This window comes from Panulirus ornatus, chromosome 19 (assembly GCF_036320965.1).
Source record: "Panulirus ornatus isolate Po-2019 chromosome 19, ASM3632096v1, whole genome shotgun sequence".
In the NCBI taxonomy this organism is placed as follows: domain Eukaryota; kingdom Metazoa; phylum Arthropoda; class Malacostraca; order Decapoda; family Palinuridae; genus Panulirus; species Panulirus ornatus.
This window is the reverse complement of record NC_092242.1, coordinates 56,295,508-56,308,291: the sequence shown is the minus strand read 5'-3', so window position 1 is coordinate 56,308,291 and position 12,784 is coordinate 56,295,508. Positions and strand designations below refer to the sequence as shown.

General features: G+C 40.6%; 1 protein-coding gene across 2 annotated transcripts in view; it reads right to left on the bottom strand.

The window, feature by feature from the left end:
• LOC139755522 (hemocytin-like) overlaps positions 1 to 12,784 on the bottom strand; it is a 420,053-nt gene that overhangs the window by 246,535 nt on the left and 160,734 nt on the right. For both annotated transcript variants that reach the window (XM_071673909.1, XM_071673910.1), the window contains 3 exons: positions 3,807 to 3,943; positions 2,704 to 2,862; positions 156 to 295 (listed from right to left, as the gene is read on the bottom strand). In XM_071673909.1, the coding sequence (XP_071530010.1) occupies positions 156 to 295; positions 2,704 to 2,862; positions 3,807 to 3,943 (436 nt within the window). The remainder of the gene's footprint in view (positions 1 to 155; positions 296 to 2,703; positions 2,863 to 3,806; positions 3,944 to 12,784) is intronic.

Genomic DNA, 12,784 nt, shown 5'->3' with positions numbered 1-12,784 from the left:
TAACATGAATTATTACAACATTAAAAGAAACCACTTTTATTTCAACCATGAGAAAAGGGTCAAAGGCATAAAACAGACTAATGCTAAACTGGGGTGCAAGGATTAGGGAAAGCAACACTTAAGATAATGTACTGCATAACTGGAGAACTACTAGCCTCTAGACAAAACTGGTAGTCATCCTGAAGTTGTTGAAGAGTTCTGAGCTCAATGTCACCATCAGCCTGCCAGGGTTTGTTGTTGTTGATCCACGGAGACCAGGCATCACAAGGTGCCACAGTGGTGGTAGGTCCCAGTGCTGGTCCAGATAAAAAACATAATTTGTAAAGAAGTTGTATATCTATATATCTACACATCTATCTATCAATCCCTCTCTCTTCTCTCATATACATCTTCAGTATTCATATATGTATATTGTAAATGAAATATGGTAAAGTGGCTGGAGTGTATGGTATATATCTATATCTCTGATGCCTATTCCAACTGGAACTCTCTCAAAGGGGTGGCCACAGCAACAGTCTCTCCATAACTAAAGAGCTCCAGAGCAACTTCTTAGCCTTTAGTGCCTCACCCTTAACATGCCACTGGCTGAGGGAAAGTCTAGCACAAAGTTTGCAGAAGCTCCTACCTACTACTTCTACCTAATGCTCCAGCCTAAATGTTCCTACCTACTACTTCTATCTACTACTACTACCATTTTGCCAAAAGGAAGAGCCAGCACAGTGTTCACCGCAGGAAAATCTACAGTTATGAAGAATGAGCTGCGTGAGTTACATGCTGTCAAGTGTTACATATTACAAGGAGGGATTGTATATTTGTGGACAGAATGCCAGTAGTCCACTTGTTAGTGAGGCAGAAAGAAAAGAGAGTTCAACCTGATGACCTCTAAAGTGCTGGCTCTCTAAGCAGATGTCACTAACCCTTCTGATACTCAGGTAGGTAGTATTATCAATATACTTCCCAGGTCATTGGCAGCTGAATTCCTTATGGAAGGGAGTACCTGTATCTTTGACTGTTTGGTTATGATTTTCAAATTTTGTATGGATGAAATGATTGACAATTAGAAGAATGCATATATAGTAGTTGTATAAGGGCAAGGGTGTCAAAGTTGAGTGTTCAAATTACAGAGGTATAAATTTGTAGAGTGTAACTGTCCCTGTTCAGTTGTATGGAAGGAAGTGGCAATTCAGAGGAGTGGCATTCACAAAGCATCAAATAGGGGAGGAGAGGAAAAATGTGGTTTCAAGAGTTGTAAAGTATGTGCGGATCAGATGTTTGCTTCGAAGGATGTGGGTGAGAAATACTTGTAGAAACAGAAGAATTTATATGTAGCAATTAAGGGTTTGGGAAAAGCATATGACTGGGTTGATACAGGTGCTTTGTAGAGGATAATGCTCCTAATAGCTTTCTTCCCACACCATATATTCATATCAAGTTGTTTTCATCAAGAGAGCAAGGTATGTGTACGGGTTGGGAGATAGAAGCGTGGGTGTTCTAGGTGAAGCTGTGTCTGCAGCAGGGGTGTGTGATATCATCAAGGCTGCTTAATTTGTCTACTAATGAGGTGGACAGGGATGTAATTGTATGGGTCTTGGAAATGGGCAGATATGCTATCTTTTGGGGGTGGGAGTGCCTAGAAGAGAAGGTGAGTTAACTTCATTTTTGGTGATGACACAATGTTGGTGACAAATTTTTTTTATGCTTGATCGCCATTTCCCATGTTAGTGAGGTTGCACCAGGAAACAGACAAAGACTCATCCACTCATATCACATATATAAATACATATATGCACATACATATACGTGGTTTGACTAAGTAATGAAAGAATAAGAGATGTGTGGCAATAAAAAGAGTGTGGGTGAGAGAGCAGAAGAGGGTGTGTTGAAATGGTTTGGAAACATGGAGAGAATGAGTGAGCAAAGATTGACAAAGAGGATATATGTGTCAGAGGTGGAGGGAACAAGAAGTCTGTGGGGCCTGGATTTGGAGAGGGAGCTGTGGTTTTGGTGCATTACACATGACAGCTAGAGACTAAGTGTGAACGAATGTGGCTTTTTTGTCTTTCCCTGACACCTCCTCACTGGAGGGTGTGTGTGTGTGTGTGTGTGTGTGTGTGTGTGTGTGTACGTGTGCTGTTTCCTGTGTGGCAGGGTGGCGACAGGAATGGATGAAGGCAGCATGTATGAATATGTGCGGGTTTAAATGTATATGTATGTATATGTATATGTTTCCTTGCGCTACCTCGCAAACGCGGGAGACAGCGACAAAGTATAAAAAAAAAAAAAAAAAAAAAAAAAAATATATATATATATATATATATATATATATATATATATATATCCCCAGGGGATAGGGGATAGGGGAGAAAGAATACTTCCCACGTATTCCCTGCGTGTCGTAGAAGGCGACTAAAAGGGAAGGGAGCGGGGGGCTGGAAATCCTCCCCTCTCATTTTTTTTTTTTTTTTTTTTTTCCAAAAGAAGGAACAGAGAAGAGGGCCAGGTGAGGATATTCCCTCAAAGGCCCAGTCCTCTGTTCTTAACGCTACCTCGCTAATGCGGGAAATGGCGAATAGTTTGAAAAAAAAAAAAAAAAATATGTATATGTATGTACATGTGCTTGTATGGGTGTTTATGTATCAAACAATGACAAAAAGAGGAAATATTAATGATCCTTATCATACTACAGCATCAACAAGTACTTACTGACAGTGATGGATGATACAGGTGTTGTTTCCTCACAAGCACAAAAGAAAGAAATTTCATAGTCATAACAATCTTTCTCATTTTCTTGGTTCAGACACCTAAGACCGTCCATGGCATTACAGATTAAATTCTGTCCAAGGTCAGCAGCGGAAGTCTTAGCTGTGGGAAATGAGTGTTTTATTACTGATTAATGTACTGATTGTGCTTATGGATAACAGCATGGATTATGGATACACATAAAAACAGTTCATCTGAAAAGAGTACTCAAATCAATTCAGCTCCGAAATATCTTATCATTTTCATAATCAAAGACTGTTTGATTAATGAAGACATTAAGAATGTAAACAGGATCATGTCTGTGATTTAAAGTCATGACCTTCATGAAATAACAAACTTATCTTACCTGACCTACTTCCTCCAGGATCCTCGTGTATTGGGATTCCTGAAGCACTCAGGAAGCTAGCCATTTTCAACAGCTGGGATCAAATGTCAAGTAGCTTAATAAGTTATGTGTTTGTCCTTGAGGGGTAAGTGCAACTGAGAAGTATTTGTTTAGTGTCTTCATTGTGGTAACAACATCTTGAGCAAAGGTGATGTCTTAAACTGATGTTTGTGATGATGGAGAATGCAGATGGAAGAGCATAACTTGTGCATGTCTGGTGAGTGTGGTTTCAGATGGGTGTATGTCTGGTGAAGTGTAGTTTAAGATTTGGATGAGGAGTCACTTGTTTGTTGCTGATCAATTGATCACTGTGAAATGTTATCAAAATGCTAAGCTGGAATGGACTATCTATTTTTGATCAGGGCTTTGTGATTGGTTTTAAGGAGGCTTGGGTGGGAGGTTTCTAGTGATGTTGCAAGGAACTGGGGGCTATGCATGATATGCATTAGAAGCATATACAGTCTTTGTGCAGATTTTGAATTTTTGTGGCTGCTAAGCAACCTGTCATAGTTCTGAGAGCTCTCTTTTGTGTGGTTTACAGTGTTGTTACATTTGCTTCTGAAAAGGATGAACAGGCAGGAGAGGCCAAGCTTTAGATGCAGCAGATATAATGTTCAGAAGTAACACAAAAGGATTATTTTTCTTGTGCAAATGTACTTACTGACAACTTCCCTGCAAGTCGCATTGGTTGGATTTTCACACACAAAGTCTTTTTGGATACGAAGCATGTCCAAACTCACCATCACTCCATCACTATCCTTTTCTTCGTTTTTGTAAAAGGGTGACCAATCATTACACCTAGGAATGAAAAATACCAAAGTAAAAATGACTAGTAAAAATGTAGGTTTGCGGCAGGGGTGTGTGATGTCTCCATGGTTGTTTAATTTGTTTATGGATGGGGTTGTTAGGGAGGTCAATGCAAGAGTTTTGGAAAGAGGGGCAAGTATGAAGTCTGTTGGGGATGAGAGAGCTTGGGAAGTGAGTCAGTTGTTCGCTGATGATACAGCGCTGGTGGCCGATTCATGTGAGAAACTGCAGAAGCTGGTGACTGAGTTTGGTAAAGTGTGTGGAAGAGGAAAGTTGGGAGTGAATGTGAATGAGAGCAAGGTTATTAGGTACAGTAGGGTTGAGGGTCAAGTCAATTGGGAGGTGAGTTTGAATGGAGAAAAACTGGAGGAAGTGAAGTGTTTTAGATATCTGGGAGTGGATCTGGCAGCGGATGGAACCATGAAAGCGGAAGTGGATCATAGGGTGGGGGAGGGGGCGAAAATTCTGGGAGCCTTGAAGAATGTGTGGAAGTCGAGAACATTATCTCGGAAAGCAAAAATGGGTATGTTTGAAGGAATAGTGGTTCCAACAATGTTGTATGGTTGCGAGGCGTGGGCTATGGATAGAGTTGTGCGCAGGAGGATGGATGTGCTGGAAATGAGATGTTTGAGGACAATGTGTGGTGTGAGGTAGTTTGATCGAGTGAGTAACGTAAGGGTAAGAGAGATGTGTGGAAATAAAAAGAGCGTGGTTGAGAGAGCAGAAGAGGGTGTTTTGAAGTGGTTTGGGCACATGGAGAGAATGAGTGAGGAAAGATTGACCAAGAGGATATATGTGTCGGAGGTGGAGGGAACGAGGAGAAGAGGGAGACCAAATTGGAGGTGGAAAGATGGAGTGAAAAAGATTTTGTGTGATCGGGGCCTGAACATGCAGGAGGGTGAAAGGAGGGCAAGGAATAGAGTGAATTGGAGAGATGTGGTATACCGGGGTTGACGTGCTGTCAGTGGATTGAATCAAGGCATGTGAAGCGTCTGGGGGAAACCATGGAAAGCTGGGTAGGTATGTATATTTGCGTGTGTGGACGTATGTATATACATGTGTATGGGGGGGGGGGTTGGGCCTTTTCTTTCGTCTGTTTCCTTGCGCTACCTCGCAAACGCGGGAGACAGCGACAAAGTATAATAAAAAAAAAATAAAAAAAAAATGACTAAATCTAATATATTGTTTCTTAACTGACACCAAAATCATTAAGCTAAAATGATCATTACTAACTTATGTGCTCATTATGCTACTTTCCTGAGTAAAAAAGATCAAACCCACAACCTTTAGGAGGAATATTTACCATTGATATATATATATATAAATGGGGAACTCAATTCCCCAACCTCAGTAATAATGTTAACTTTCCAAATATGAAAGATTCTTATAAATGTAACAACACTACCAGAGGAAAATATAGACCAATGAAGGGGTGACATGAATAACTCAGAATATCTCCCAACGGTACAATAGTATATTACTGACAGCTTATTTTGATAGTCATACTGATTACCTATAACATCAGATTGGGGAAGAGCAGTGTGGTTTCAGAAGTGGTAGAGGATGTGTGGATCAGGTGTTTGCTTTGAAGAATGTATGTGAGAAATACTTAGAAAAGCAAATGGATTTGTATGTAGCATTTATGGATCTGGAGAAGGCATATAATAGAGTTGATAGAGATGCTCTGTGGAAGGTATTAAGAATATATGGTGTGGGAGGCAAGTTGCTAGAAGCAGTGAAAAGTTTTTATCGAGTAAGAAGAGAGGAAAGTGATTGGTTCTCAGTGAATGTAGGTTTGTGGCAAGGGTGTGTGATGTCTCCATGGTTGTTTGATTTGTTTATGGATGGGGTTGATAGGGAGGTGAATGCAAGAGTTTTGGAAAGAGGGGCAAGTATGCAGTCTGTTGTGGACGAGAGAGCTTGGGAAGTGAGTCGGTTGTTGTTCGCTGATGATACAGGGCTGGTGGCTGATTCGTGTGAGAAACTGCAGAGGCTGGTGACTGAGTTTGGTAAAGTGTGTGAAAGAAGAAAGCTGAGAGTAAATGTGAATAAGAGCAAGGTTATTAGGTACAGTAGAGTTGAGGGACAAGTCAATTGGGAGGTAAGTTTGAATGGAGAAAAACTGGAGGAAGTGAAGTGTTTTAGATATCTGGGAGTGGATTTGGCAGCAGATGGAACCATGGAAGCAGAAGTGAGTCATAGGGTTGGGGAGGGGACGAAAGTTCAGGGAGCGTTGAAGAATGTGTGGAAGTCGAGAACATTATCTTGGAAAGCAAAAATGGGTATGTTTGAAGGAATAGTGGTTCCAAGAATGTTATATGGTTGCGAGGCATGGGCTATAGATATTGTGCGGAGGAGGGTGGATGTACTGGAAATGAGATGTTTGAGGACAATAAGTGGTGTGAGGTGGTTTGATCGAGTAAGTAATAATAGGGTAAGAGAGATGTGTGGTAATAAAAAGAGTGTGGTTTAGAGAGCAGAAGAGGGTGTTTTGAAATGGTATAGTCACATGGAGAGAACAAGTGAGGATAGATTGACCAAGAGGATATATGTGTCAGAGGTGGTGGGAACGAGGAGAAGTGGGAGACCAAATTGGAGGTGGAAAGATGGAGTGAAGAAGATTTTGAGTGATCGGGGCCTGAACATGCAGGAGGGTGAAAGGCATGCATGGAATAGAGTGAATTGGAACGATGTGGTATACCAGGGTCAACGTGCTGTCAATGAATTGAACCAGGGCATGTGAAGTGTCTGGGGTAAACCATGGAAAGTTCTGTGGGGCCTGGATGTGGAAAGGGAGCTGTGGTTTCGGTGCATTATTACATGATAGCTAGAGGCTGAGTGTGAACGAATGTGGCCTTTGTTGTCTTTTCCTAGCGCTACCTCGCGCACATGAGGGGGGATGGGGTTGTTATTTCATGTGTGGCAGGGTGTCGATGGGAATGAATAAGGACAGACAGTATGAATTATGTACATGTGTATGTATGTATATGTCTGTGTGTATATGTATGTATACATTGAGATGTATAGGTATGTATATTTGTGTGTGTGGACGTGTATGTATATACATGTGTATGTGGGTGAGTTGGGCCATTCTTTCGTCTGTTTCCTCGTGCTACCTCACTAACGCGGGAGACAGCAGCAAAGCAAAATAAATAAATAAATAATATCAATGATTCCATGTGATTAGCATGTATTAAGTTGAAATACATAACTAACATCTAAATCAGTAAGCAAAAACCCAATTTCCCTGATGAGTACAGTGATACGTGAAAAAGTTATCAACAAAACAGTTCCCACCATGTGAGAATAAACTCAAGGAGATGGTTAAATAAATTCTTATGTAGTGTAGTTCTAATACACCAACATTATTTGTATAATTTACAGGCAAGTTTTCTTTTATTCTTGTAAACACAGAGATATGAGGCAGATTGTGATGTGATTTTTAAACACTAAACGTAAATTATTCTTTTTTAATATACCAAATTACAATTCAAGGAAAATTTTTTACTTTAAGGAAGAATTACTGCATTCTACTAATGTAAGTGCAACAACTTCATTCTTACATCTCTTTACTTTGATCATTTGCACCCAAAAAGTTGTAAACATTTTTGAGTTGTCAAGATTAATTCCACAAAGGCTTACCAGTCCTGTCTAGTGTCCATAATATGTAACTTCTAGGAGAAACTACAATTCAACTGAATTAACGCTATGAATTGCACAGCTCATTTTTAAGTTGTAAACGAATCAGCCAGCTTACTACCAATCCAGCTACATATCCCAATCTCTGCTGGTTTACCTTAATGAACAAATGATTTGATGAGTTTGTAAGGGTCTGAAGAGCTAGAAATTTACCCCATAATGCTCTTCTAACTTTCATTATTGTGCAACCTTCATTCTAGCTGGGACAATCAGGTTCCCACTCTAGACTTTATTCAATTGACATCAAAGCTGGTGCATCTTTTCTTGGATGTAAGCTGTGCTTTTGATAAGTAAAGATAAATGCCATTTTGCTTCTCTGAACTATTCTCTAAATGCATCAAGAAAAAAGTGAGGGTTCTCTATATTTCTAAAATCATTCAGTAATTTGAAACTTTGATCAGGTCTCCCTTGACCCTCCTTTCTTTTTCTACCTTCAACCATAAGCTCATACAAATTTTCTTCATACAGTAAGTTCCATACCTCAGTTTATGGATTAATTTTGAAGCCCCTTTTATATACCTTTTCAAGCTCATCAATGTATTCCTTGGTGTGAGGACACTAGATTTGTCCTGCTTATCTGATAAGTGGATGAACAAAACTTGAAAAATGACATCTGTCTAACAGATATACATCATTTTAATAATTTCATGATAAAGGAGGACCCAAGACACAAATAAGTTCAATACAACTATGATTTCTCAAGTTATTCAATTGACAATGATATAAGAAAATTCCTCCAAAAAATACTTTCACATAAACATGCACACACCAACAATCAGGCACTATCCACAAAATGCTCAACAGAAACCAAATGGCCCTGGCATAATAAGTAGATTAGAAAGTCCTGAAAGAAGTAACAAAGGGATATACCACACGCAAAAATGCGGGAGAAAAGTCTGACCTCATCATCTATCACAAGAACCAAAAAGTAAGCAAACTCATCACTAAAAACAAAATGAATATGAACAGTGATCCTCTACAATATACCAACGAAATTCACCAATTTTCATCCTCCATTGAAGGTTGATAATAAAACTGCAACCCTTAGTTGACACCTAACATTACATCAACAATAATGATAAATAAAGGAACATAAGAGGGAGTAGCTGGTAGACAGCCAATGACCAGGGAGGTACATTTCCAATATTCCCTGCCTCGGTATAGGGCAGGTTAGTGATTGCTGGGTAGTAAGCCAGCACTTCCATGGCTGTCAAGTTGCACTCCTCTGACCCAGGTAGCTGTCTTCTTTGCACCTCACCCACATGTGGACTACAGGCATTTTCTCCACAAACATATAATCTCTCTGTGTCACACATAACACTTGACAACACTTAACCCACACAGCTCATTCTTCATGACTAGATTTTCCTGTGGTGAGTGCTCTGTACTAACCCTGCCTTCTGGCAAAATGTCAATGAGACAACAATGTGTCCACAAGAGACACTGATAACTTCGATTCCAATAGGGCAATTTGTGTGGGTCGATCCTGGTTGAGCCTGGTCGAGCAATAAGCCATCAGTCAGGGTCCCAGCTGGGAAGAGCCTTAAGGACGTGCTTGAACCAGTACTGATGTAGGAAACGCAAGCAAGGACTGACCTGACGTTAAGGATAAGGGTCCATTGCTTGACAAGACACACTTACGCCTAAAGACCTAGTTGCCATACAGCTACTAAAATCCAGCTAGGACCATGTGTTACACACTCAAATGAACTTTCAGCACCAGAGAACAAAAAGTCTCCTGCAATTGAGAATTAGGAAGTTTAGTTACTATAAGTATTTGTGTTACAAGGCAGGCCACATTGTTTCTGCTACTGTGAGTACCCTTAGATATTAAAGTAGTTGTGTTAGGACGCATGCCACATTATTTCTGATACTGTGAGTAGCCTTAGATATATAATATTAAGTAAACATCTGCGAACCCATGCATCATGATTATTTAGTGGTGTCCCAACCAGTTAGATACTAAGACTCCAGTCACTGTGTGCCATGTTCATTTAACTGTCATATTATGTGTACCCATGTCATTCTATTTAGGTATTGAATGTATGAAGGTTATTGGCTTTTCCTTAGCCTATTGGGAAGTGAGTAGTCAAATTATGCTTGGCAGTCCATTTGCCTAACTGGGTCATTAATGTTTGAGTTAAGGGATTTTACTTAAACCATGGCTATGAGCCCCCATGGTAATCTCACTTGAACATCAACTATCATATAATAATCTCTAGTAAGTACTACTAGCAATAATAAAGCAACAACAGTATTCTTGTATTCTCTTGTATCTGTATTGTATCTTCTCTTGCATTTTTTACTCTCTTTTTTTTTTGAACCACTACATATATATACATATATATATATTTTTTTTGCTTTGTTGCTGTCTCCCGCGTTAGTGAGGTAGCGCAAGGAAACAGACGAAAGAATGGCCCAACCCGCCTACATACACATGTATATACATACATGTCCACACATGCAAATATACATAACTATACATCTCAATGTACACATATATATACACACACAGACATATACATATATACACATGTACATTACTCATACTGTTTGCCTTTATTTATTCCCATCGCCACCTCGCCAAACATGGAGTAACAACCCCCTCCCCCCTCATGTGTGCGAGGTAGCGCTAGGAAAAGACAACAAAGGCCCCATTCGTTCACACTCAGTCTCTAGCTGTCATGTGATAATGCACCAAAACCACAGCTCCCTTTCCACATCCAGGCCCCACAGAACTTTCCATGGTTTACCCCAGACGCTTCACATGCCCTGGTTCGATCCATTGACAGCACCTCGACCCCAGTATACCACATCGTTCCAATTCACTCTATTCCTTACACGCCTTTCACCCTCCTGCATGTTCAGGCCCCGATCACTCAAAATCTTTTTCACTTCATCTTTCCACCTCCAATTTGGTCTCCCACTTCTCCTCGTTCCCTCCACCTCTGACACATATATCCTCTTGGTCATTCTTTCCTCATTCATTCTCTCCATGTGACCAAACCATTTCAAAACAACCTCTTCTGCACTCTCAACCACACCTTTTTATTTCCACACATCTCTCTTACCCTTATATTACTTACTCGATCAAACCACCTCACATCACATATTGTCCTCAAACATCTCATTTCCAGCACATCCACCCTCCTGTGCACAACTCTATCCATAGCCCACACCTCACACCCATACAACATTGTTGGAAATACTATTCCTTCAAACATGGTTCCATCCGCTGCCAGATCCACTCCCAGATATCTAAAACACTTTACTTCCTCCAGTTTTTCTCTATTCAAACTTACCTCCCAACTGACTTGACCCTCAACCCTACTGTACCTAATAACCTTGCTCTTATTCACATTTACTCTGAACTCTCTCCTTTCACACACTTTACCAAACTCAGTCACCAGCTTCTGCAGTTTCTCACAGGAATCAGCCACCAGCGCTGTGGCATGAGAAGCGTGGGAGGTGGGTTGATTAGAAAAGGTAGTGAGTGGTGGGATGAAGAAGTAAGATTATTAGTGAAAGAGAAGAGAGGCATTTGAACGATTTTTGCAAGGAAAAAATGCAAATGAGTGGGAGAGGTATAAAAGAAAGAGGCAGGAGGTCAAGAAAAAGGTGCAAGAGGTGAAAAAGAGGGCAAATGAAAGTTGGGGTGAGAGAGTATCATTAAATTTCAGGGAGAATAAAAAGATATTTTGGAAGGAGGTAAATAAAGTAGGTAAGACAAGGGAGCAAATGGGAACTTCAGTGAAGGGGGCAAATGGGGAGGTGAAAACAAGTAGTGGTGATGTGAAAAGGAGATGGAGTGAGTATTTTGAAGGTTTGTTGAATGTGTTTGATGATAGAGTGGCAGATGTGGGGTGTCTTGGTCGAGGTGGTGTGCAAAGTGAGAGGGTTAGGGAAAATGATTTGGTAAATAGAGAAGAGGTAGTAAAAGCTTTACGGAAGATGAAAGCCGGCAAAGCAGCAGGTTTGGATGGCATTGCAGTGGAATTTATTAAAAAAGGGGGTGACTGTATTGTTGACTGGTTGGTAAGGTTATTTAATGTATGTATGATTCATGGTGAGGTGCCTGAGGATTGGCGGAATGCTTGCATAGTGCCATTGTACAAAGGCAAAGGGGATAAGAGTGAGTGCTCAAATTACAGAGGTATAAGTTTGTTGAGTATTCCTGGTAAATTATATGGGAGGGTATTGATTGAGAGGGTGAAGGCATGTACAGAGCATCAGACTGGGGAAGAGCAGTGTGGTTTCAGAAGTGGTAGAGGATGTGTGGATCAGGTGTTTGCTTTGAAGAATGTATGCGAGAAATACTTAGAAAAACAAATGGATTTGTATGTAGCATTTATGGATCTGGAGAAGGCATATGATAGAGTTGATAGAGATGCTCTGTGGAAGGTATTAAGAATATATGGTGTGGGAGGCAAGTTGTTAGAAGCAGTGAAAAGTTTTTATCGAGGATGTAAGGCATGTGTTCGTGTAGGAAGAGAGGAAAGTGATTGGTTCTCAGCGAATGTAGGTTTGCGGCAGGGGTGTGTGATGTCTCCATGGTTGTTTGATTTGTTTATGGATGGGATTGTTAGGGAGGTGAATGCAAGAGTTTTGGAAAGAGGGGCAAGTATGCAGTCTGTTGTGGATGAGAGAGCTTGGGAAGTGAGTCAGTTGTTGTTCGCTGATGATACAGCGCTGATGGCCTGATTCATGTAAGAAACTGCAGAAGCTGGTGACTGAGTTTGGTAAAGTGTGTGAAAGAAGAAAGTTAAGAGTAAATGTGAATAAGAGCAAGGTTATTAGGTACAGTAGGGTTGAGGGTCAAGTAAATTGGGAGGTAAGTTTGAATGGAGAAAAGCTGGAGGAAGTGAAGTGTTTTAGATATCTGGGAGTGGATCTGGCAGCGGATGGAACCATGGAAGCGGAAGTGAATCATAGGGTGGGGGAGGGGGCGAAAATTCTGGGAGCCTTGAAGAATGTTTGGAAGTCGAGAACATTATCTCGGAAAGCAAAAATGGGTATGTTTGAAGGAATAGTGGTTCCAACAATGTTGTAAGGTTGCGAGGCATGGGCTATGGATAGAGTTGTGTGCAGGAGGGTGGATGTGCTGGAAATGAGATGTTTGAGGATAATATGTGG